The sequence below is a fragment of the Neoarius graeffei genome, chromosome 12 (genome assembly GCF_027579695.1).
Source record: "Neoarius graeffei isolate fNeoGra1 chromosome 12, fNeoGra1.pri, whole genome shotgun sequence".
NCBI lineage: Eukaryota > Metazoa > Chordata > Actinopteri > Siluriformes > Ariidae > Neoarius > Neoarius graeffei.
The window spans coordinates 3,055,705-3,081,486 of record NC_083580.1 but is presented as its reverse complement, the minus strand read 5'-3'; the positions used below and the strand labels follow the sequence as shown (position 1 = coordinate 3,081,486).

Sequence of the window (25,782 nt, the reverse complement as noted above, 5' to 3'; positions counted from 1 at the left end):
AATGTGTGTATCCATCACAGTGTGTTAGCCGGTCTGGATCTGGTGGAGAGGGAGAACTTCCTGGACGTCCATCTGACACGGAACCGGCCTCCTCCTGCACGCAGACAGCGCTCGGGTCAGCGTGCGTCCTTCAGGAGATCAGGTGCTCGATTATTCACCAAGCCACTGTGTGTAGGAAGCATCAGTGTCTCCATCATCTAGAACCTTCCACCTCCTTGGTCTTCTGATACACAGTGTAGTTATGATGTTCTGTGATGTTTGTTGTACCAGACTCGGCTTGCGATTGGCCAGAGCGCGCGGACACACACCCGTTTTCCGCTGAGGAGGAGACGGAGCTGGGCTATATGGATGAACCGTACCAGGAGGAACCATATGAGGAACTTCTCACTCCTGACTTCATTGCCTCAGAGAGGGACACGCTGTGGATGGTGGAGGTGCTGAGAAAACATCTGTCTCTCTCTCTGTCTGTCTCTTTCTTGTATCTTTCTCACATTCATTCTCTCTCTCTCTCTCTCTCTCTCTCTCTCTCTCTCTCTCAGGGAGTAGAGGAGCACACAGAGCCCCGTGAGATGGTGGAGTGTGAGCTGTGTAATACACTGACGCTGCACTTCAACACCCATATGAAGAGGCACCACCCAGGCTGTGGGCAGAGCGCCGGTCGCCGTGGTTACCGCAGTAACGGTGCTTATGTGGACGGCTGGTTTGGAGGAGAGTGCGGTTCTGGGAGTCCGTACTACCTCCTGTGCTCCAGCTGCAGGGAAAAATACCTCAGTGCCAACCTGAGAGCCATGGACAATCAACACCACGGGTGAGCGAGCAGCAGGGGAAACACATCAATATCACCACGTGAGAGAGTTTACTCCAATCTAAAACTTTACACAGAGAGTTTAATCTGATCTAAAACTTTATGCAGAGTTTAATCTGATCTAAAACTTTACACAGAGAGTTTAATCTGATCTAAGACTTTACGCAGAGAGTTTAATCTGATCTACAACTTTACGCAGAGTTTAATCTGATCTAAAACTTTACGCAGAGAGTTAAATCTGATCTACATCTTTACGCAGAGTTTAATCTGATCTACATCTTTACGCAGAAAGTTTAATCTGATCTAAGACTTTACGCAGAGAGTTTACTACAATCTAAAACTTTACGCAGAGAGTTTAATCTGATCTAAGACTTTACGCAGAGGGTTTAATCTGATCTAAGACTTTACGCAGAGAGTTTAATCTGATCTACAACTTTACACAGAGTTTAATCTGATCTAAAACTTTACGCAGAGTTTAATCTGATCTACATCTTTACGCAGAGAGTTTAATCTGATCTAAAACTTTACACAGAGAGTTTAATCTGATCTACAACTTTACGCAGAGAGTTTAATCTGATCTACATCTTTACGCAGAGAGTTTACTCCAATCTAAAACTTTACGCAGAGAGTTTAATCTGATCTAAAACTTTACGCTGAGAGTTTAATCTGATCTACAACTTTATGCTGAGAGTTTAATCTGATCTACAACTTTACGCAGAGAGTTTAATCTGATCTAAGACTTTACGCAGAGAGTTTAATCTGATCTACAACTTTACAGAGTTTAATCTGATCTAAAACTTTACGCAGAGAGTTTAATCTGATCTACAACTTTACGCAGAGAGTTTAATCTGATCTACATCTTTACGCAGAGAGTTTACTCCAATCTAAAACTTTACGCAGAGAGTTTAATCTGATCTAAAACTTTACGCTGAGAGTTTAATCTGATCTACAACTTTATGCTGAGAGTTTAATCTGATCTACAACTTTACGCTGAGAGTTTAATCTGATCTACAACTTTACGCTGAGAGTTTAATCTGATCTACAACTTTATGCAGAGTTTAATCTGATCTACAACTTTATGCTGAGAGTTTAATCTGATCTACAACTTTATGCTGAGAGTTTAATCTGATCTACAACTTTACGCTGAGAGTTTAATCTGATCTACAACTTTACGTTGAGTTTAATCTGATCTACAACTTTACGCTGAGAGTTTAATCTGATCTACAACTTTACGTTGAGTTTAATCTGATCTACAACTTTACGCTGAGAGTTTAATCTGATCTACAACTTTACGCAGAGTGCTTAAACCAATCTAAAACATGCCCTGTAAGTGTGTCGTATAAATGTCCTTGAGAATCATTACATATTTGTCATATCATATGACTTTCTAATATTAATTCTGTTGATTTTATTTTTTATGAAGTTTGTTTTTGTTTGTTGCACATTGTTTTGCTTTATTTATTAATTTATTTGGCTGTTCATTCATTTATGTACTTATTTGGTATAATGAATTTTTCCTTCATTCATTCCTTCATTTAGTTATTTATTTGATGCATTTATTTCATTATTTGGCAGTTTGCTTGTTTTTGTTTGTTTGTTTGATCTTGTAACTGTCAGATGAAAATGTATCTGAATGTCCTTCGTTCTTATTTATCACCTCACTCAGTGGTTATGTTGTAATTTTCAGACACATTATTAGCAGCTGTTCCTCCAGTAAATATGGAGAACCTACACTGGTGTATAATGATGGTATTGTAAGAATGTGGGGAATTGAGTGCATTGTATGCTGGAGTGGTTTATTGTTCAATATCTGTCGCAGAATGAAATGTGATTAAAAAAATGACTGGAGGAATAAATTTCAATCTAAATGTAGAAATTCCCCCCCTTCCCCTAGAACAAGGGGAATGGTGTCCGATCTGATTGGCCGTTTGGACAGCACATCTGATGGTATGTACACTTTTTGTCTTTTAAGACACCCCCACCCCCGACAATGCACTGCTTTTTCCAGCAATTACAGTAGCGATGAGTAAAGTTAGCTCTGTGTGTGTGTGTGTGTGTGTGTGTGTGTGTGTGTGTGTGTGTTAGATGAGTGGGAGCAGCAGGACAGCTCGGATTCGGAGCGTCTGACAGGCTTGGAGGATTTCGGCGTGCTGTTGAGGCCGTTGGGACTTAGTGAGAAGAGGCCGATTCCTGAACCGATCCCATTCATCGAACCTGATCCACTCGGAGCCCTCAGTGCCACAAACACACACATGCAGGGCCGAGGTAACTCACACACACTGATCACACTTATACTAAAGTGTTTCAAGAGCTCACAGAGAAGAAGTAGCATCTGATAAAAATAAGATCGTAGTTCCTTACAAAATCCGAGTCCCAATTTATCTTTCACGTGCTCTAGGAACACTTTTGGCTTTTATTTAATGTAATGAAGTTAGTGTGTATGTCATGTACAGTCATATCTCTGTGTGTGTGTGTAGGTGTGACGAGTACGGAGCTGAAGCCCGCAGTGGCGTTACTGTCTCTCGGGGAACAGGCTGCGTCTCTGACGGAGGCTCAACAGAGACTGGAGGCTTTACGCCGAGTCACTTCCACTGCGCAGGTCCTGCTGGGATACAGCATGGTGCTCACAGCCCTGTCCCAAACCGCATCCATGTGAGACACTCCACTGCAGCGTGTGCCTGTAAGATGCTCAGATGATGCCTGATGATTAATTAATATATGTGTGTGTGTGTCAGTACTTCTGTGTGCAGTCAGTCGAGTGGATTAGAGGCTCTGGGATTGGCCGATATCCGGATCCTGGTGCGCCTTATGTGTTTGGCCGCAAGTGGGCGTGTCCAGCTGGACCAACAGGACCGGGTGCGTGGCTCAGGGTGCAACGGCTCAAGCTCCGCCTTCCTGTCTTTTCTCAGTTCTGCCATTGGCAGTTTGGTGTCTCACAGCCCCACAGCGTACAGGGAGCTAGTGGACATCTGTACTCAGGTAAACAGATTCGTCAGTGTTTAATCTCACCTACGTATACAGGATACACACTCGGAAATGTTTACATCTTCATTTTATTTATTGTAGATTCGAGTCGCATGATAGCGTAGTATGCTGTAGTATACAGCACATCACACCACTCTTGTTTGCGTCCTCAGGATCTGATGGCTGCTGCTACAGGCGTGAATCTCGGCGCGATCTGTGACCCCCAGCAGAGAGGGCGTCTGGGCGCGGGGCGTGACTCCAGAGAGCTCGCTTTCCCCAACTTCCTGGTTACGCAGAGCCTGGTGTCGCTCCTCACCGAGAAACGGGTTCGATATCGCTACAGCGTGGAAAGATCCGAGTCCAATGAGGCTAAAGGTGAAGATCGTGTGTGTGTGTGTGTGTGTGTGTGTGTGCCCCCGCCTGGGTGTGGTCATATTCTACAGATAAGATATGTCTGCTTATTATTTCACAGAGTCGGGGAGCCCCCTTACTCCAGGCCCGTGTCTCTCTCAGGCCACCGTACGCGTTGGATCTCTGGAGCTGGCGAACGCTCTGGCAGCCTGCGCCCTCTCCGCCCGTCTGAACAGCGGGCACCGACAGTGGGCGGCTCAGCAGCTGGTGCAGGCGCTGGCAGCGTCGGAGCGAGACAGCTCCATCAGACCTCAGAGCTACAGCGACACGACCGGAGACCTGCGACAGTGTCCTCTCAGCAAACTGGAGGCTCACCACAACAGGGTACACTGACCACGCCCACCATATACAACACACCCCACGTTATGAACGCTGTTAGAGGAAAGTGATCAACAAAAGGGTGGTGCGATTTAAGTTACTGTTACCGCCAGTCGATGGAGTTGATTACTTTCCCTCCCAGAGTGTTTTTGTTTCGTTTGTTTTCTTTTATAAGATGGCAATTCACCATTAAGTAATTTCTTTTTATTTATTTATTTATTTATTTATTTATTAAAGGAACGACATGTAAATATTTTTATCCATTTATAGTTACAGTTAATGTTTGTAGGTAACAGGTTGCACCTGGAATGCAGAGCAAGGATTACTGGCTACAAGCTCACAGGATGGGACAGTGTGTCTGTGGGATATCTCTCATAATACAGCTGACCTGCTACACACACACACCTGCGGCAGGTAACACACACACTTGTTTTATTGTATTGTTTACACTACCGTTCAAAAGTTTGGGGTCACTTTGAAATGTCCTTATTTTTGAAAGAAAAGCACTGTTCTTTTCAACGAAGATCACTTTAAACTAATCAGAAATCCACTCTATACATTGCTAATGTGCTAAATGACTATTCTAGCTGCAAATGTCTGGTTTTTGGTGCAATATCTCCATAGGTGTATAGAGGCCCATTTCCAGCAACTCTCACTCCAGTGTTCTAATGGTACAATGTGTTTGCTCATTACCTCAGAAGGCTAATGGATGATTAGAAAACCCTTGTACAATCATGTTAGCACAGCTGAAAACAGTTGAGCTCTTTAGAGAAGCTATAAAACTGACCTTCCTTTGAGCAGATTGAGTTTCTGGAGCATCACATTTGTGGGGTCGATTAAATGCTCAAAATGGCCAGAAAAATGTCTCGACTATATTTTCTATTCATTTTACAACTTATGGCGGTAAATAAAAGTGTGACTTTTCATGGAAAACACAGAATTGTCTGGGTGACCCCAAACATTTGAACGGTAGTGTATGTATGATTTGGACCTGCAAATTTATTGCAAAACAATCCTTGGCTTTGTGTGTGTGTGTGTGTGTAGCGAGTCCTCTCCTGGCTCTGAAGCCACTATAGGAACTCACCTGCTCTCCCCAGTGATGTGGAGTGCACAAGGAACTCTGCTAGCCACCTTCCAGAGCAAACACGTCTATATCTGTGCTGTCCGTGGTAAGAACTCACTCACACTTACAGGAATGACCGAACACGTTAATAAATATGTTGTGACTGTGTTTCCGTCCCAGGCTCTCAGGTTCACGTGGAGGCTCAGGTCTCATGGGTCACAGCGATGACATGGGCTCAGAACTCCACCTTCACCAGCGCGGGTACAGAGAGCTTGCTCGTTGGTCACCTCAACGGCTCCCTCTGCTGGATGGAGGTGACAGAGGAAGGTGGAGACGGAGGTAGAGTACGGGTGGAGAGCACGCCGCTGCCTCACTGCCACCGGAGTGAAGGTGAGAATCGTTTCATGCCCAGTCTCGATGATGTCATGACCTACAGAACAAAAGTGCCTGTTTATTTGTTTGTGTCATCTTTCAGTTGATGGAAGTGAAACGATGTGATTCAGTCACTGTGCTGTTATATAGGAGTTATAAATAATCAGTGATGGACTGGTAATGGTGACTCTGCTCCATCACGCCATCCTGACCCTCATTATTTTTCTATAACCATCTGAGATGGAGTGTTTTTATTCTGTACATCATATATCAGTCTGCTGCAGAGCAGCACTTTATTTACATTAAAAGATCCCATAAGATCCTCCTATCTGTTCTTTCTACTTCTATTTCTTCTCTCACTCTCTTTCACTGTCTTTTGCTTCGTCTCTGTCTTTCTGTCTCTCTCTGCTTCTAATTCTCTCTCTTTACATCTGTTTCACTCTTTTGATCTGTCTGTCTGTTTCTCTATTTCCTTTTCTGCCTGTTTGTGTCTCTCTCTCCTGTCTGTTTCTCCCTTTCTCTCTTTCACGTCATCACTGTCTTTCTGTCTCTCTCTGCTTCTCATTCTTTCTTTACATCTTTCACTCTTCTGATCATCTCTTTCCCTCTCATTCTTTTGTTCTTTCCCTATTTCCCTGTCTCTCTCTCTCTCTCTCTCCCCTCTGTCTGTCTGTTTCTCTCTTTCCTTTCCTGCCTCTCCATTTTTCTCTCACACACTTTCACTGTCTTGCTGCTTCTCATTCTCTCTTTTCACACTTTTGATCCATCTTTCTCTCTTTCCCTTTCTGCCTCTCCATCTCTTTCTCTCACTGTCTTTCGCTTCATCCCTGTCTTTCTGTCTGTCTTTTCTCATGCTCTTTCTTTATATCTCTTTCATGCTTTTGATTCTCTTTCCCTCTTGTTCTCTCTCTCTCTGTTTTTCTATTTCCCTTTCTGCTTCTCCATTTTCTCTCTCTCTCTCACACTCTCACACACACACACACACACGGTCTTTCTGTCTCTCTCTGCTTCTCATTCTCTTTGTTTCTTTACATCTCTTTCATTCTTTTGATCGGTGTGTGTGTCTCTCTCTCAGCTCCCCGGTGTTTGGCGTGGTTCAGTGCTGATAGACTTTTTGCTGTTGGTTACCCTGACGGGAAAATTCTGCTGGGAGCAGCTCAGAGCTACGAATCTGAGCAACCGATACTGCTCACAGCTTTCCAGGTGTGCACGCGCTCACACACACACTTTGTTTCCACTTCTCGAGTCGCCCCTCGTCATGTTTAACCCTGTGTATTGTGGCAGGAGAGTGTGAATTCTCTGAGGTGGGACCCCACAGGTCACCTGCTGCTGTCAGTGAGCCGCTTGGAGGTGGTGAAGATCTGGGGACGCTCGGGCACAGCGTGGCTCGTCCTGCACCCGCTCTACCACACGGGCTCAGTGAACACTGCGGAGTGGTGTCCTCTACCGGGACACGGGCCAAACCCACGTCTCATGATGGCAGTGTGAGTCTCTCTCACACACACACACACACACACACACAAATACAGCGCTACCTATGCATGCAAAATCACATCAGTATCCTTATCATTGCAGATTTTAAATCATGCAGCATAGGTTTTATCCATTTATAGTTACATTGCTCATTTATGTATTGTTGAACCTCCATGGAACAAATTACATCCTGTTCTCACTTGTTCATACCCACACCAGATTCTCTCTCTCTCTTTCTCTCTGGTAACGTCTTTCAGAGTTATAGCTGTTACAAAGCACTGACACTGGAGACTCCTTCCATAAATGTTAGATAAATCTTTTTCTCCTTACAGACAGCTTTAAAAACATGATTTTAATACAAACCACGTGACTATAAACATGAGACATGCTGCAGCTGCATTACTGAAAATTCATCACCACAAAATCAGCACTGTGAAGTTTCTGAGCAATCAGAATTCAGCAGCGCTGAGATATAATCTAAATGGTGTGATTTTTACAAGATGAAGCAGAGCAACGTGAAGAAATTGTACTTGATGTATGCAAATGATATGCATATGAAGGTAAATTGAGTGGTTTATGTATTTATAATTGAAGTATGTCAGAATAAATGATGCACTTCATGTTAATTCTGTGCATACGATGGAAGTTTAAGACGTGATGTGTGTGTGTGTGTGTGTGTGTGTGTGTTAGGGCTTGGTTTATGATGTGGATATTGTGGTAAATTGGCCATGTCATGTGCATTTGATGATAGAAAGTCTGTGAATGCTTGTACGCCCCAGATCACTCATTCCAGTGTACACACATTAATCCAATAAATCAAAAGCTTTAAAACTGTTGATTCAGGTATGAAACTCAAAAAAAAAAGTAGCTAAAGATATGTGTAATAAATCCCTGAGAGTGTCATCTTTGTATGTGTAGTAATCATTTTTTTTTTCCCCTTATCATCAGCGGATGTCAAAATGGCCTCCTGTATGTGTGGACTGTTCCACAAGGGGGCAGTAGCGTGTCGGTGCCTCAATTCCTCAGTGCCTCCAGCAGTCAGGACAGAAGTGGCATGGTCAAGGTCAGAGCGCTTGTCTCGTTTCTGTAGCTGTGCCTCAGGCATCAACTTCACTTTCACCATGTTCATTTAAAAAAAAAAAAATTATTTATTATTTTTTTGGATGGATGACCAGGACTGAGCTTTCTGTTCACACTGTTGGTGTGTGTGTGTGTGTGTGTGTGTGTGTGTGTGAGATCACATTTGGAGACACTCTGCATTTCTGTGCATTAAGAGGTGTTTAATAGACCCCTTCGCATGTTTGTAAACAAACCGACCGTTGCCAGGATGCGCGCGCAGCCTGGACCCGGAAACAATGGCGCTGCCCATAGACCGGCATTATGAGCTGTCAGATTATGCAAAACAATTGTCGTTACAAGATCGAGAATGCTACATAAATAAGTTAACTCTAACAAGTGGACATCGCCTACCGGATCCGCATTTAATTAAAGAGTGGACAGACAATGTTAGTAAATTTTCCTCTGATACCTGAAGGCAGTCATACTATTTACAAAAAATGTCAAACTCAAAACAAAAAAAAAAACTACTTACAAAAGTAGCCTGCCATCAGGGCGGCACGGTGGTGTAGTGGTTAGCGCTGTCGCCTCACAGCAAGAAGGTCCGGGTTCGAGCCCCGTGGCCGGCGAGGGCCTTTCTGTGTGGAGTTTGCATGTTCTCCCCGTGTCCGCGTGGGTTTCCTCCGGGTGCTCCGGTTTCCCCCACAGTCCAAAGACATGCAGGTTAGGTTAACTGGTGACTCTAAATTGACCGTAGGTGTGAATGTGAGTGTGAATGGTTGTCTGTGTCTATGTGTCAGCCCTGTGATGACCTGGCGACTTGTCCAGGGTGTACCCTGCCTTTCGCCCGTAGTCAGCTGGGATAGGCTCCAGCTTGCCTGCGACCCTGTAGAAGGATAAAGCGGCTAGAGATAATGAGATGAGATGAGCCTGCCATCAACATTCTGGTTACAGCGAGACTACAACTTGATTAACAATGGGACATTCATATTCATTTTGTTTTAATCAAATTATGCCAGTGATGTGATGGCAATGTGGCTTTAGCTACAACAGCAAATACCAACACTAAACAGCAATTTGCAGGAGGGAATGGCATGAAAGGAATGATAGTGTAAAGAGTGCAGCTAAGAGAAATCAGAGCTGCGTAAAAAGCGAGAGGCAGAGAGCAGAAATGAAACTGAACGGGGCGGGAGCTAGGTTAGAGCAGTCAGCGTAAGTTGGCATTTAGAGTGAGGGCACACAATTTTACCTTTCCATCCTTGCTTTAAAATTGTGATTTTCGGCAGACACAAATAATGACGGCACAAAATCTGGACTGCTTGAGTCAAGCGAGACCTCTCCTACAAACAAAACTGCATGCAAAGCTAAGTTAACATGCTAACAATATCCATTACATTGTGTAACTATGACCAGCTAATCAGACAAACGTTACCAAACGAAGACTAGAAAGAATAAAAAAGAAAGATTTAATAAATAGCCTGATCTTACCTGTGATGAAGTGGGCGCTGCAAACCCGCGCATTTTTGATGGTGCTTTCATCCCAGTCTACACGTTTGATGGCTTGTAGCCATAGACGTCGGCGATTTATTTTATTTTTTTTTTTTTTTGGAATGGGTGAGATCCTGCTGGAATTCTGTACATTTTAACCCCATCACTGCTACGATTCTGACACCCGACAACACAACAACTAGGCATTCGCTGAGTCTTTTTTGACTCCAGGCTGCGCGCGCAATTTCCTCTTATGTATGAATGACGTTTACTCCGAAAGGGTCTATAAGGCATCTGTGCTAATTCAAATAGAAATAAAATTGTGTGTGTGAGTGACCTTACTGTATGTATGTTTGTGCTTCTGCTTGTATGCTTGAGTGTGTGTATCATATTTGGAGTCACTATTTGTTTCTATATATTAATGGGCATCTTTAATTTGACATCTGATTCAAGTAAAATAATTTGTGTGTGTGTGTGTGTACAGCGAGGCGGTGCCAAGTGTGTGTTCAGGCTGAGTGGACACATCACAGCGATAAAGACGCTGTCGTTCTGCCCCAGTGGACTCGCCCTGATCTCAGGAGGGATCGGAGGTCTGATTAATATCTGGTCTCTGAGAGTGAGCTGCTGTTTCTTCTTTTCTTCTTCTTCACACTGAATAACAAACACACCCTCCGTCGCAAATGCTTAAAAACTTTCGGCTTCCTCCCCCGTTTTTAGGATGGTTCGGTCCTGCAGACTGTCGTGACAGGGTTGGGCTCGGTCATCTGTACCACATGGATCCCGACTGTCGGGGTCGCCGTATGTTCTGGAAGGTCAAAGGTAACACTTCCTCAAAGATGATGGGTTTACATACATGTCAACCTTTGGTCAATCAAACCTGTATAACCAACCTCCAAAATCCGTATTTCCCTTATAAGATGCAAATTAAAATAATTTACCTAAAATTTGAATGATAATTAACAATGATATATCCCAGTTACTTTTTATTCAATATTAATAACAATAAACCTTCAGAATGAATACAAAGCTCCAATGTTTGACAAAAACACAAAGTGTTATCAGCGTAGTTACGAAGGAAATACTTCGTTGTTTGGAGACAGGTTTCACCGAGCGGCTATTATGCGCGAGACTTCATATTAGCCACAAAGTCAGAAAAATCTGTTCGTAAAATTGCGTTATAATGACCAAATACAATGAAAAGTATTTTTCCAGTCTCACCTGTGAAAGGTAATCCCATGTGATCTCGTTTGGACGGCAAACCTGTTGGTACAGTTAAACGCAGCACATGAATGAGGCATCTTTATTCTCGGCTACTGTCTAGACGCTATACCAGAGACGGCTGAAGAATCTCCACTTTGCCACATCCAATATGGCGGCGAGGATGACGTATGATTCTACGCAGAAGGCGGTGTGCACATGATCAAAAGTGGAACGAAGTCTCGCTACCACAAGATAACGCGCGATTTCATAAGACTCTTTACTGGCTGTCTGTGGTGTACAGTACGTTTGTAAATGTTATGCGCTCTTTTATCATTGTGGGAATTGATTATAGCTCTAAATAAATATTGAAGTTTTTATTTAAAGAATCCGTATAACTTTATTTATACGCCCGTATACTACGTTTATTGAATCAAATCCGTATAAAATACGGACATTCTGCATGTATGGGTTTATACTTTTCAGGCAGTGTGTATGCAGTAAGTATACTGTTTGTATCGGTTATGCTCCCAAGCTGATGTATTTCCTGTTTCTCGGCAGGACCTGTTGCTGATTCGCTGCAGTCCAGATTGGATCTCACAGAACCACGTCCTGGCATCATGTCGCACCGTGCTCCGTTCTCAGGGAACCCGGGGTTTGAGTCGAGCTCCCTGCATGGCCGTGTTCCTCGAGCGCCTCCCGCTTCTGCTGCAGGAGCAGTACAACTACGAGAGGGTGAGAAAACCACAAAAGCAAAAAGGGGGAACATTGAAAGAAGCCTTAAAGCTCATGATTTAAACAGCTATGTGTCGTTTTGTAGCGTTTAGTTTGATGCCAAAACTTCACAGCGAGAAAATTATACGAAGATAACAGTTCTAGCTGACGCTACTGATGGAAAAGAGCTGTCACATCAAATATAGACTTTATTACTGGTTTAAATGTGAAAAATGTTTAATTTTATTCCTTAAGGTATCTTTACTTGACGTGCCTGAGGCTTTAGCACAGTACTGCGCATTTTAATTAAAATAGTGCTGTTAAAAGTTAAAAGGCTCAAGTTAGTACATTGAATAGCAATCGTTTTAGGATTTGTACTTAAGTGTCAATTCAGAAACAAATAATAATCACAGAAGAAGCGTAAACGAGTCCTGAAGCTTTGAATTCAAAGGAATTCTCCAGGAAAAGGAGACTCGTTGCCATTACACTATCATTTCTGATGATTTGCAACGTGGCTGATTTTCGTCTCCTTTCAGAGTCACGTGATCTCTGGAGATCAGCTTGTCCACAGCAGTTTCCTGCAGAGCCTGTCCACTCTGGCCGTGGGTCTGAACCTGGAGCAGCTGCTGAGCCGCGAGCCGGTTCCTCCTCACCACGACCCTGCCGTCACCTCCACGCGCTCCGAGTGGAGCTGGCTCTCCACCTTCTCCACCGCAGTGAAGAGCGCCGAGGCCTTCGCACGCTCCACCTCCTTCCCCGAGGAGTTCACCATCCCCGAGTTTCAGCAGAACGGAGACACGGCAACGGAGAGAGCACTGGTGAGTGAAGCGTAAAATCCTCTGTCCTGAAGATGTCGGAAAACTTGGTCACTGCTCCAAGACGCCTTCATAAATAAACACTTCCAGAAATCTTTACTGTATTAAAGAGCTGTGAAAGCACTGTTACTGTAGAAACGCTAAGGTACGAGTGCGAAGTGTGTCAGTGTGTTTTTGTGTTTTGCTCTGCGGGCTCCTGTGACCCGCTCCGCTGTTTTTGATTTGCAGGATAACACTAAGTGGAGCTTTATGATGGACGAGCAGCTCATGTTGTGGGCCACCAGCAGACCCGAGGTGTGTGTGTGTGTGTGTTGGCTCATTCATCATTGTCAGCGTGAGCTCCAGGAAGCGTGTGCTCCGTCAAGGCCAGCCCTCCAGCAGCACTCCATCACTTAACACTCACGTGTTCCTGTTGACAAAAATAAACTATATCGACACATTCAGGGCGAACCGTTTTATCACAAACTTCCTCTTCCTGTTTTTTTAGTGAATAAAAGCTGCACAACGAATGCAAAGAGCTGAACTGTGACCACTTCTTTAACAGTCCTCAGTTCTAGAAGTTTCTCTCCCATTCATCACCTCCATGGACGTTTCAGAAAATTCGTACATGAAGAGTTTGACAAAATACCTGCATCGTTTTATTTCTCAACCTACTAAAGTACAGTTTCTCAAAATTAAAAATAAACCCACTGGCTCTGTGCTTTCTAACTGCTTTTATTAGGTTTAAAGCAGGGCGCAGATAGGATTTTTGAACTGGGGGGGACTGAGCTGTCAGCAAATGATTCCATTTTGTGTGTGTGTATGTGTGTGTGTGTGTGTGTGTATATATATATATATATATATATATATATATATATATATATATATACACACACACTACCATTCAAAAGTTTGGGGTCACTTTGAAATGTCCTTATTTTTGAAAGAAAAGCACTGTTCTTTTCAATGAAGATCACTTTAAACTAATCAGAAATCCACTCTATACATTGCTAATGTGCTAAATGACTATTCTAGCTGCAAATGTGTGGTTTTTGGTGCAATATCTCCATAGGTGTATAGAGGCCCATTTCCAGCAACTCTCACTCCAGTGTTCTAATGGTACAATGTGTTTGCTCATTGCCTCAGAAGGCTAATGGATGATTAGAAAACCCTTGTACAATCATGTTAGCACAGCTGAAAACAGTTGAGCTCTTTAGAGAAGCTATAAAACTGACCTTCCTTTGAGCAGATTGAGTTTCTGGAGCATCACATTTGTGGGGTCGATTAAATGCTCAAAATGGCCAGAGAAATGTCTTGACTATATTTTCTATTCATTTTACAACTTATGGTGGGAAATAAAAGTGTGACTTTTCATGGAAAACAGTTGCAACTATGTATGTACTGCTGTGCACCTCAATAAACCGAATGGTAATTAGTCTTTTGATTTTTCCGTGAGGTTTGCCTTATGCAAAGAAAGACAGCATAGACGTTTTTTCCTCCCTATAAGTGGGGGGGACCGAACGAGGTGAATTTAAATCTGGGTGGGACGAATCCCCCCGCCCCCCCCCCTCTATCTGCGCCCGTGGTTTAAAGAGCACAGATAACGTCCCCCGCGTGCTAGTTATTTTAATCAATTAAAGTCATGTCGTGTTCTGTTTACTTTTCTTTTTGCTAATGATCTTTAAAAAGCCCTTGTGCTCACACTTGACTGTTATGGGGGGGGGGAGGGAAAATGCAATGAAAAAATTCAAAGGGGGAAAAAGTGTAGTGTGTAAGATGACGATAAAGCCTTTAATCAACTATTTTTTTTTAAATTGATATTAACCCTGTAAACGCTTCCTAAATGAGTTGGACGGCGTGTAGTGAGAATACTTGAAAAACTGCAGGATAACAATGATAACATCATATGTATGAGGAATATCGTGTGTGTGTGTGTGTAGGACTGGCAGCAGGGTGGGAAGAGTGAGGTGTATCTGTGGGGTAATGGACGACACGGGCAACTTGCTGAAGCGGGAACCAACGTTCCTGTGCCCACCCTCGCCCCCTCCCTCTCTCAGACACAGCAGGTATGACACACACGCGTCTTCATAATCTATATCACACACGCGAGTGACAAAGAGGGGGATGGAGAGATGGACAGACAGACAGAGAGAGAGAGAAAGACAGATTGAGAGGTTTTTTATGTTTATTCTGAAAATATGTGTATTATGTAAACGAAATGTTTCTTTGTACAATTTCTGTTGCACTTTTTTGTGTGCTTTCTGCTGAATGTGTGTGTGTGTGTGTGTGTGTGTTAGGTGGTGTGTGGACAAAACTGCACGTTCCTGGTCCAGTCGAGCGGTGCTGTGTTGGCGGTAGGAGAGGGCAGCTATGGCCGACTGGGGCAGGGCAACTCAGACGACCTGTACACGCCTACACTCATCTCTGCACTACAAGGTAACACACACACACACACACACACCTTATACACATCACTACAGACCTGCCAGCCTTCGCTCAGAAATGCACCGAGTCTTCTCCATGAGCCAATCAGCATGTGAATCTGGAATGATTGACACTTAAGTAGGTGGTTTGAACACTCTGATGTTAACTGACACCCCTAGAAAGCCCCGCCCCCGACTCAATTTCTGTCATGGTAAATGGAGAAAGTTTTGAGTTCTTTGATGTGAAATAAAATCTCTCTGTGATGTGGAACGGGACTCGACGCTGTCCTAACGCGTTCCTCCAGGGTATGTAGTCACTCAGCTGGTGACGTCCTACGGTTCGGACGGCCATTCTCTGGCTCTGACCGAGACGGGCGAGGTGTTTAGCTGGGGCGACGGTGACTACGGGAAACTGGGTCACGGCAACACTGAGCGTCAGAGACGACCCAAACAGATCGAGGCTCTGCAGGGCGAGGAGGTAGTGCAGGTGAGAGAGTACACGTCCTTTACCTGCTGAACAGGTGTGTTATGTCCTTCATGTGTGTCATGTCCTTGTGTTGTGTTGTATAGCTGGCGTGCGGTTCCAGACACTCCGCCGTGATCACAGCAGATGGGAAACTCTTCACGTTCGGCAGCGGAGATTCAGGGCGCCTGGGTCAAAGGTCGCCCTCCAACAAGATGGCGCCAGAGAGGGTCATGGCACTCGAAGGCCACCACATCGGACAGGCAAGTATCAGAACTAATTATTCCACAGCACAGGTTTATATTAATGCGTTTCCATAGTAACAGCTCGTTTAGAGCGTGTGTTTGTTTATATTCATGGGAGGACATTGCAGAGGTGAAGGAAGAGTTTGCATTTTGTAAATCGTACATCGTGCATGCTCATGTGTATAATATAAAGAGATTTATTTGTTTTTGCTCAGGTGTCCTGCGGTATTAATCACACGCTGGCTCTCTCGTCGGACGGGATGACTCTCTGGGCGTTCGGTGATGGGGATTATGGGAAACTCGGTACTGGAACCTGTACGGTCAAGTGCTATCCCCAGGTGCTGCTTCTAATCTTATTACGCTACCCAGGAACGTCCCTGCTTATTAGTCTAACACAATAATCAGCCAGTTAATAACTATAATAAAGTATTCGTTGTTGTGCAGTTCCAGGTTTGAATTACATGCTAATTACCTGTTTACACACAAGCAGGGGATTTTATAATTTGGTCGACTCCGCCAGCTGTAATAAGTGCTCTGATGGAGTGATTTGTCCGTCTTGTGTGTGTCGTTTGGCAGAAAGTGGAGGCATTGTGTAACAAAGGCATCAAGAAGATTGGCTGTGGCTCTCACTTTTCAGTGGTGCTGGCCAACAGTGGACACGTGTACACGTTCGGTCAAGGTATTTTACAAAAAAAACAAAAAAAAAGAGCTGAAAATGGTTGCAGATACAAATAACAGGTGCCAGCTGCGATCATAGAGGTCCAAGCATGGTTTCAGCAAATACTGGTTTTTAATAATGTTATTGTTTCTATAGTAACGGATCATGGAATGGACTTGGACAGTGCACGTAAACAGGTGTGTGTGTGATTTCAGAGCGTCTGATCGGGCTTCCTGACTCCATGCTGAAGAACCATAACCGGCCTCAGGTAGTTCCTGCTCTGGAGAGTGTGTTCATTGAGAACATCGCTGTGGGATGCGAACACATCCTCGCTCTCTCCAACACCGGGGACGTGTATGCCTGGGGGTGCAACTGTGAGGCACAGGTATACACACACACACACACACACACACACCTCTCTCTCTATCTGGGTATGTAGCTGTCTAGATAGGTGACAAATTAAAGGAGAAACTGTGAGCTGAATAAATAGCATAACAGCATGTGAGTGTGTGTGTGTGCGTGTGTGCGTGCATACAGTTGGGTCTCGGTCACTCCAGTCCAGTGAAGGAGCCCACTCTGGTCACAGATCTGCAGGGCAAAAACATCAAACAGATCTCAGCTGGCCGATGTCACAGTGCTGCATGGACAACGCCACCCTCATCATTCAGGGGCTCAGGTACACACACACACACACACACACACCAGCACTAATTACAAACAAAATAGCACGTACATAAATCGCATGTCAGTTTTTGCATTCGTGCTGCTACCATAGCAGCGAAACGGAGGTTATGTAAAAGCTGCAGTAGTGCTAGCATAATGCTAACACAATGCCTCCACATCTAATGAATAAAACACGCTGAACTACGCATGTGGCTTTTTAGGTGCAGTATAAAACATTATAGGAGAGTAAAAATAAAAAACCCACACACACACCTCGTGCATTAATTTATAATCCAGAAAATATTCTAAGAGCAGAATCCAACCTTTCATTAAGGTCTGGTAAAAATATTAACAGGTATAAAGTGAATAAAAGGGCAGTAGGTTTATGGAATAGTGATAACCGTGTCAAGTAATTAAGGGAGAGTGGCAACTGCGGTCATAGGGAGGGAAAGTGAAACACAGCGATCCTAGTGGTAGCGTTCCTGAGCCGAGAGCCATACTATTGAAAATCCCATAGACCCGGTTTTTAGAAAAATCCCACGAAGTTATGACGTGGAACTTGTACACCCCCAAAAAATATGTTGTATATGTTGGGATTATCTACTAACTGTGAAAGTATCAGGTGAAATTTCGCTGTCTTTTAAAAGACTGAAATTGCACCTAACCTGTCCGAAACGGACTACAACCAAACTGTCTAGTCAGAGTCGCTCATATTCCGTCAGCAGTAGGCTTGATAAGCTTTGTTCTTCATACTAGCCCTTACGAGTGCTGACAGCTCTCCCTGTGAATAGCAGCAGTTGGCTACATGCCCTGATCTGTAATGGTTATCCCCACGAGGGATGCATTTCTTATCGGTACAGAAATACTCCGCCAACCATGCTATACAAATGGGCATGTTGATGTAGGCTACTCGCCGGCCGCTACCTGCTACACATTTGGAAAGGCGCTAGACTTGCGGTGACGTCACATACGCGATGTGGGTCCGTGTAGTCTTTGAGCAGCTTATTAAAAAACATTCAAAACAATTCAAATCGGTGGAAAAAATAAAGTATGATCACCAGGATCGATAGAGCTGCCCGGCATGCACAACGTACAGTATGGATGCCATTGTCTTAACTTTGAAGTGTAACCCGAAATGTAATTTTTTAAAAAGATATTCCCATTCATTTTGCCATAGAGGTTGGAACGCATCCAGTAGGGGGCAATGAGATTACTTTCCCTCCCTATTTGTTATTTATGGGTGTGGCCTGTGTTGTGTGGTGGTGTTTTTTTTTTTTTTTTAAGCTAAGATGTGAAACAGCATTAGCTGAAATATATAACCTTTAATCCACTGTACTGATTTATTCACTGCTGTTTAAAATGTATTTAAGATTTGATTCTTCGGACCAGTAGTGTCACATGTTAGCCTGGCTAACGCGACTTCACAGCTCTCCGAGCTATTGGTCTGGCCAAGATATTAAGCCCAACCGTTTCCCAGAGCCCGTGGTTGACCCGCCTCCCTGAAATGCCTCAGTTTGCTACTGGTCGAAGCCAGAAAAGGCTGTGACGAAGCTTAAACCAATCACATCACTCTTTCCTCTGACGTATGTGACGCGATGGGGCTAACTGGTAGATTAAACTCTTACCGAAGCCGGTCGGGAGCAAGGCGAAAACGTCCTTCCTTTCAATAAATCCCTCCAGGGCTGCTCTTTGCTCTGTTTTCAATGAGAACTTCCCGTTGAATGCTTTCAATACAGCATCTATGCGTAATAGATGCGGAAGCGTGAATGAAGCGCTTCCGGCATAGATTCTGTAAACAATCTATGGCTTCCGGTCGCAGTTCTACTACGTCAGTGCCTTGAACACGCCTCTACCCAGGGCCGTTGGAGATGCTCAAAGTTGATTGGTTCCCGATTTTTCGGGAGCTTGGAAGAGCTGTAGATAGCTTGCCTGGCCAGACTAAGCTCGCAACAGGCCCTCGTGTTGCGTCACGCTTAGGATGGGCGGGCCCAGGCTAGTCACATGTGGTCTTACAATTTTTCACTTCCCCACTAGTACTGTATATCAATCATTTGGGGTTTGGAGTCTTAATGTCACTTGTCATGATTGTAGTGGTACACATGCCATATATCACGCATGCTGTAGATGAAAAATGGCTTAAAAATAATTAAATGTTTCAACATTAAAAAAAAATACTGTAAGCAGTGAGCCATAATAAATGAAAGTCAATATTTGGTGTGAGACAACCTTTTGCTTTAAAAAAAAAAAATCTATCTCAGGTCCAGTGAGTGCAGTTTTATGTGGAAATGATCTGTAGGTTTTCCTGAGCATCTTACAGAACCAGCCCCAGTTCTTCTGGACACTTTGACTGTCACACTCACTTCTTCATTTTACACCAAAACCCAGCAGCCTTCATTATGTTTTCTTTTTTAATCTGAAAAGTGCTCTCTTATGGAATACGCTGCTCAGATACAAGCACATTTTCTTCTGCCATGTTTAATTTTGTGCCGGAAAGAAAACGAATGTTTGGAACTCTGAAATGTTTTTGTACTGACTCGATAATGCAGAAGTCATAAAATAGAAATATATAACGAAGTTTGTATGGGGGAAAAAAAAAACCCAAAAAAACAATACTGTGTGTCATTTTATATAATATAAAATCACACACTTGCTTGTGTGCACAGGTTCAGCAGGACTGCAGCTCGGTTTGCCTCGGAGCGTTCCTCCACAGTACAACACCCTGAAGGACTGCACTCCCAAAGAGCTCAGCGCTCGGCTCCGAGTCCTCTACCACTTCTCTGACCTCATGTACAAGTCCTGGAGACTCCTCAACCTGGACGCTCACAATCAGGTGACTCGTACACAGGAGATAAGAAGAGACTGTATGAAATGTAGCTCTAGCTGAAATATTCTAAAAATTAGTGCTGAATACCATGATATTCAAAAATCTGTAAAAAGAAATACAACTGCAAATATTCAGCTATTAAGATTTATTTTTATAATATCTAGCCTCCGTATTTACTTTATCCATAAAGTTTTTGGTATTAATATTCAGCTTGATCCCTGCCATTTCCTAAACTTCTTAATTAGGTTAAAGGGATCGGCCAGCGGATTTCTTGTGCTTTCTTTTTAGCATGACTGTGGCATTTATATGTGACACAATGAGGCATACTCATTTAAAACCTGAACAATTCTGTAAAATACTAGCAAAACTACGATGTAAACAGAGAATATAAACAGCCGAGTTGCTCCAAGCGACCGCTACCTGACGTCATCGCGTACGTCACTATCGCAGGAAGCCCATCTGGCATTATAAAGAAAATTAATTTTTCTCGAACACTATTTGGTCTCCGAAAGTGAAAGTTTGATTTTTTAAATCTGTGACTACTTATCCTCAAACTTATTTTAAGTAAAAATCCGCTGGAGGATCCCTTCAAATTCTTATTTATTTTGTACCATGACAACGCTGCACTAGATACAAGATGGAAAATAGTGCAAAAAGTATCCAGAGCTCTTGTTAGGCACCACTGTTTGAGATCTATCGAATAAAGGATCGGTGTGAGTAACCTGGCTGCTCTCTGCTCGTCCAGGTCTCTTCATCCCGCTACAACTCGGGCACGGCGGCTGTAGTGCACGGTCACATCCGAGGCCTGCTGTCGCCCAAAGTGAACACTCTGCCGCTAGTGCGCTCCATTGGCCGCACCATGACCCAGGGAAAGACGTACGGGCCGCAGATAACCGTCAAGAGAATCTCCAGCAGGTACACACACACACACACACACACGGGATTTTATATAATAAGCTATCAAACACCAGTACAAGAGTTTTATTCACTCACGATAATGCTTCGGTAAACATTTACATTTTCAATTTGACCCTAATAACTTACTACACCTTTAAATTTGTATGTTCAGAGTTTAAAATAAACAATTTAAAATAAATAAATGTTTGGAAAAAATAAATGCAGCAAATATTGAATGACGAGCAAATTCTTCCTCAGTTTCTTATGAGAATTTATTTGGATTATATACAGGAAATTGTTTGCAACCTAACCTGTTCTCACTGTGTCCACAGGGGGCGCTCCAGTAAGCCCATTTTTGTGCAGATAGCGAAGCAGGTAGTGAACGTGAACCCGACAGAGCTGCGTCTGCCCTCCAGAGCCTGGAAGGTGAAGCTGGTCGGAGAAGGAGCCGATGACGCGGGCGGAGTGTTCGACGACACGGTCACGGAGATGTGCCAGGTTCAACATTCAACATCACTCGTACTCGTGTCAGATATTTAACAGTTATTCTGTGAAATCGAGTCGTACATGAGCTGATAGCTGACGAGGCGCGTGGCACTGAGTTGTCTATAATCCATGTACGATGAGATTGAGTGGAATAACTGTTTTCTATCCACATTCACTGGATTTTGAGAAACTGAGCATTTTTATTTTCATTTTCTGCAAATTCGATGAATAAAACCTTTTATACGAAAGGTCTGACAATCATTTCTGCTTAGAATGTAAACAAACCGGTGAAATGACAGGAGCGGTTTGTAAAAAAATGCGATAAGAAAAATTCTTGGAAAAAAAAGCAAACAAGTTCTTACCATCAAATACTTTCATGCCATATTTTGTTGCTTTTTTATTTTTGGGGGGTTTTGTTTTCGAGTAGAGTTTTGATTTCTTCCTCGGCTGGTACAGTAACACACTCCGCCATTTTGTTTTTCTCTACTCACGGTATATGAGCTGATGGTCTAGTAGTAGAGCAGCCAATCAGAGCGCACGATTGCTCATATCCACTGACTGTAGATAGAAAAAGCGGATAAAATGTACACTTTGTTTAATAAAGAGGAATAAAACAATGCTGTTCAAGGAAAGTAATCAACGTCAGAGTGGTAACAGAAACTCTGATACATCACAACACCGCATTGTTGATTATTTTATTGTAACGGCACAATGTGGAGTGTTTTACTCCTCATTCAGCTCTCTCTCTCTCTCACACAGGAGTTACAGTCTGGAGTGGTGGATTTACTCATTCACACTCCCAACAGTACTGCAGATGTGGGCAGTAATACAGATAGGTAACACACACACAAACACGTGCGCGCAATGAGGCATCAGTAGCTGAATTTACTACCTCAGGCTGTATTCCTGTTACTCTTCCTTCAGCCATTTCCTTGTTTCCTGATTACATCAGGTTCCTCCTGAACCCAGCAGCCATCTCCGATGATCACATGCTGCAGTTCCGTTTCCTGGGCATCCTGATGGCTGTGGCCATTCGGACGAAGAAGCCGCTGGACCTGCACCTGGCTCCGTGGGTGTGGAAACAGCTGTGTGCCATCCCTCTGGGCGGAGCTGACCTGGAGGAAGTGGACCTGCTGACACACCGCTCACTTCAGGACATCCTGAACCCTGACCACAGCAGCATCAATGAGGACAACTTCACTGTGGTGAGACACTGGTGGGATTTTAAAGCCTGACTTGTGTAGCTGATGGAGATGGAAGTGAAATCTGGATTATTTTATATATATATATTTTCTACATTTAACTCATTTTTGTTTTGGGAAGTAGCAGCAGAGAGCCACAAACTGAACCTTGCACCATTTTCTGCTAGAAATCCATCTAAAATATGCCGACACTCCACACAGCGCTCATGACTCGCACCGGTTTAAAAAATTATAATATATATTTTTAAAAAAAAAATAAATAAACATGCTTTTACACTTCCAGAATTGTTTTTCTTGCCAAGGAAATGATGCTGTCAATCAGTGTAACATGACACACTCAGAAAAGGTTTGAACAAGAGGATTGTTGTAGCTTTTATTTCGAATTACTTAGTGATAAGTATTTCATTGTAATTGGACAGAATATCAGCCACTCATGTAAAATATTTCACTTGAATACAGGAACGTCTTTAAACGTAATAGTGGATCTCGTCTCTCTGTAGATGATTCCTCTGGACTCGTTTGTGGCCCACAGTGCAGACGGGAAACTGGTGCCGGTGGTCCCCGGTGGCCACAACCTCCCGCTAACCTTCTCCAACAGGGCAGAGTACGTGGAGCGAGCACTGGAGTATCGACTACACGAAATGGACAGACAGGTAACGCTAATGTTTTACATAACGCAGGAGAATAATGAACAGCTCGGCACAGCGCGACTCGGTCCGCTTCATTTTCCTGCTACACACTGAGATAACGCAGCAGGTAATAAACACTTCATGAGCGGAGTAAGATGAAAATATGGGAATGCAGTGTGTTTAGTATATACACTGTAGAAATACTGTCTTAGTAAGCATTGAGCAATAAATGTCATATTTGCTCCATATACCGGTGCTGATTGCGGTGGGTGTGTGTGTGTGTGTTAGGTTACCGCGGTGAGGGAGGGCATGTCCTCAATCATCCCCGTGCCGTTACTCTCTCTGCTCACGGCACGTCAGTTGGAGCAGCTGGTCTGCGGCCTGCCCGAGGTCTCTGTAGAGATGCTCAAGAAGGTGGTGCGATACCGTGACATCACTGCCAACCACCAGCTGATTGGCTGGCTCTGGCAAAGCCTGGAGGAGTTCACCAATGAGGAGAGAGTGCTGTTCCTGCGATTCGTGTCCGGACGCTCCAGGTTGCCATCCAACCCGGCCGACATCATGCAAAAGTTTCAGATCATCAAAGTGGACCGGGTGAGCAAGATGGTTCTATGAAGATTTTTTTTTTTTTTTTTTAAAAGATATTTTTTTGGGCTTTTTGCACCTTTATTGGATAGGACAGTGTAGAGACAGGAAATGAGCGGGAGAGAGAGAGACGGGGAAGGGATCGGGAAATGACCTCGGGCCGGAATCGAACCCGGGTCGCCCGCATTCATGGTATGGCGCCTTAACCACCTGAGCCACGACGCCCCCGGTTCTATGAAGATTTGACTCTAAATCAAGATGTAGATTAAGGCCCACTTTACACGGGGACGGTATAAAACAAAAACGCAAAAGTCCGTTTTCGTTCTCACTTTTTTCCGCGTCTACACGACCGTTTTCAAGGAGGAAATCTGCGTCTATACGGTGACGCATAAATGTCTCCGCTATGTCTGCACGCATGCGCAACATCTTCCGTCTTGTCTGATCTGCACATCTGCGCTGCTGTTCTGTCAAGTTATCCTACCAAGCCTACTACACATGCGCGAAATCCAGGAGGGTAGGAAAATTTAACAGTAGTTTTGTCCCACCGATCAGCTGGGCTGATAGAAAATCGGTGAGAATTTCACGCATTTGCCGATTTTTATGTTTTGTGCGTATTGGTCGAGTCTTTGGCCGAGTCAAATAATTTGTAATGACTTGTTTTAAATAATAAAACGGTCCGGCTGAGGTACTGTAGTGCTCGAGGGAGGAGCAGGAGCAAACCGAAACTCTTTTAATCTGCCTTTATTAAGTAACACTCACTCTTGTTTCGGTGAAGAAGAGAAAAGGCAGTGTCCGTCTCAGCAAAATAAACCCGTTCGGCTGCTAGTTTTGTTTTCAGTCTCGGGTTTATGGTTTCACGAGCGGCTTGAATAGGCGGCGCGCGCGTGCGTGTGTGTGTAACTTGGCGACATCAAACTGAGGAGCTCCAGCTGGGCGGGTGAGCAGGAAAACACATCTACTGCATTAAAACACAGAGCAGCTTGAAGGTCCGTTGGATCGATGTAATCAGACATGCTCTTACTTTTTTACTTACTTTCTTACTTCCCGGGCTGGCATGTGCAGTATATGACATATGTATGACGTAAACACGTACCCGACGTGAGCAGATCCGAGCAGAGTTTCGCGTATTGGGTAGTTTAGACGGATATGCAACGGGGGCCGTTTTTAACTTATCCACTCTGGAAGGCGTTTTCAATTTTATCCGTTTTTCAGCCTCGGAAACGCCGTCCCCGTGTAAACGAAAGGCACTTCTGATAAAATATTTAGTCGTTTTTACCCGACAGCGTCCTCATGTAAACGGGCCCTAAGCCTACCTGGGGGTTAGTAAGGGTTAGGAGTTACAACCCCGATTCCAAAAAAATTGGGATACTGTGTACAACCTTTTTTTTTTTTTTTTAAAGTAGATTTGCAAATCCTTTTCAACCTATATTCAAATGAATACAATACAAAGACAAGATATTTAATGTTCAAACTGAAAAACATTTTTTTGGTAAATATACTCATTCTGAATTTGATTTCTGCAACACATTCCAAAACTGTTGGGAAAGAGGCAACAAAAGAGTGAAATTTGCGGAAGGAGTTTAAAAAAAAAAAACTGTTTGGAGCATTCTACAGGTAAACGGGTCCACTGGTACAGTAATTGGAAAGGCTCAGTCGCTCACAAGCAAGGATGGGGCGAGGTTCACCACTGTGAAAAAACTACATGGGCAAATAGTCTAGCAGTTTAAGAACAGCGTTTCGCAACATACAGTCGTGAGGAATTTACGGATTTCACCACCAATAATCCATATCATCATCAAAAGATTCATAAAATCCAGAGAAGTCTCTCCACGTAAGGGACAAGACTGAAAACCAACACTGAACGCCCACGATATCTGATCCCTCAGGCGGCACTGCGTTAAAAACCCGACATGATTTTACAAAGGATATTACTACATGGGCTCAGGAACACTTCGGAAAACTGTTGTCAGTAAACACGGTTTGTCGCTGCATCTACCACGCAAAGTGAAAGCCATATCTCATCAACTTCCAGAAATGCCACTGGCATCGTGT

The 25,782-nt window shown here is 43.7% G+C and overlaps 1 protein-coding gene across 8 annotated transcripts in view; it reads left to right on the top strand.

Annotated features, from left to right (window-relative positions):
• The window catches only part of LOC132895123 (probable E3 ubiquitin-protein ligase HERC1), a 91,025-nt gene that overhangs the window by 60,756 nt on the left and 4,487 nt on the right, over positions 1 to 25,782 (top strand). For all 8 annotated transcript variants that reach the window (XM_060935350.1, XM_060935349.1, XM_060935348.1 and 5 more), the window contains exons 45-79: positions 21 to 142; positions 271 to 434; positions 540 to 808; positions 2,700 to 2,752; positions 2,891 to 3,070; positions 3,283 to 3,457; positions 3,541 to 3,784; positions 3,943 to 4,144; positions 4,242 to 4,504; positions 4,788 to 4,912; positions 5,543 to 5,667; positions 5,742 to 5,951; positions 7,009 to 7,136; positions 7,218 to 7,417; positions 8,355 to 8,469; positions 10,435 to 10,566; positions 10,668 to 10,769; positions 11,709 to 11,882; positions 12,398 to 12,679; positions 12,905 to 12,970; positions 14,596 to 14,721; positions 14,953 to 15,091; positions 15,384 to 15,565; positions 15,649 to 15,804; positions 16,002 to 16,124; positions 16,363 to 16,465; positions 16,660 to 16,829; positions 16,982 to 17,120; positions 19,771 to 19,937; positions 20,677 to 20,846; positions 21,161 to 21,326; positions 22,074 to 22,150; positions 22,267 to 22,519; positions 23,017 to 23,169; positions 23,434 to 23,739. In XM_060935350.1, the coding sequence (XP_060791333.1) occupies positions 21 to 142; positions 271 to 434; positions 540 to 808; positions 2,700 to 2,752; positions 2,891 to 3,070; positions 3,283 to 3,457; positions 3,541 to 3,784; positions 3,943 to 4,144; positions 4,242 to 4,504; positions 4,788 to 4,912; positions 5,543 to 5,667; positions 5,742 to 5,951; positions 7,009 to 7,136; positions 7,218 to 7,417; positions 8,355 to 8,469; positions 10,435 to 10,566; positions 10,668 to 10,769; positions 11,709 to 11,882; positions 12,398 to 12,679; positions 12,905 to 12,970; positions 14,596 to 14,721; positions 14,953 to 15,091; positions 15,384 to 15,565; positions 15,649 to 15,804; positions 16,002 to 16,124; positions 16,363 to 16,465; positions 16,660 to 16,829; positions 16,982 to 17,120; positions 19,771 to 19,937; positions 20,677 to 20,846; positions 21,161 to 21,326; positions 22,074 to 22,150; positions 22,267 to 22,519; positions 23,017 to 23,169; positions 23,434 to 23,739 (5,761 nt within the window). The remainder of the gene's footprint in view (positions 1 to 20; positions 143 to 270; positions 435 to 539; positions 809 to 2,699; positions 2,753 to 2,890; positions 3,071 to 3,282; positions 3,458 to 3,540; positions 3,785 to 3,942; positions 4,145 to 4,241; positions 4,505 to 4,787; positions 4,913 to 5,542; positions 5,668 to 5,741; positions 5,952 to 7,008; positions 7,137 to 7,217; positions 7,418 to 8,354; positions 8,470 to 10,434; positions 10,567 to 10,667; positions 10,770 to 11,708; positions 11,883 to 12,397; positions 12,680 to 12,904; positions 12,971 to 14,595; positions 14,722 to 14,952; positions 15,092 to 15,383; positions 15,566 to 15,648; positions 15,805 to 16,001; positions 16,125 to 16,362; positions 16,466 to 16,659; positions 16,830 to 16,981; positions 17,121 to 19,770; positions 19,938 to 20,676; positions 20,847 to 21,160; positions 21,327 to 22,073; positions 22,151 to 22,266; positions 22,520 to 23,016; positions 23,170 to 23,433; positions 23,740 to 25,782) is intronic.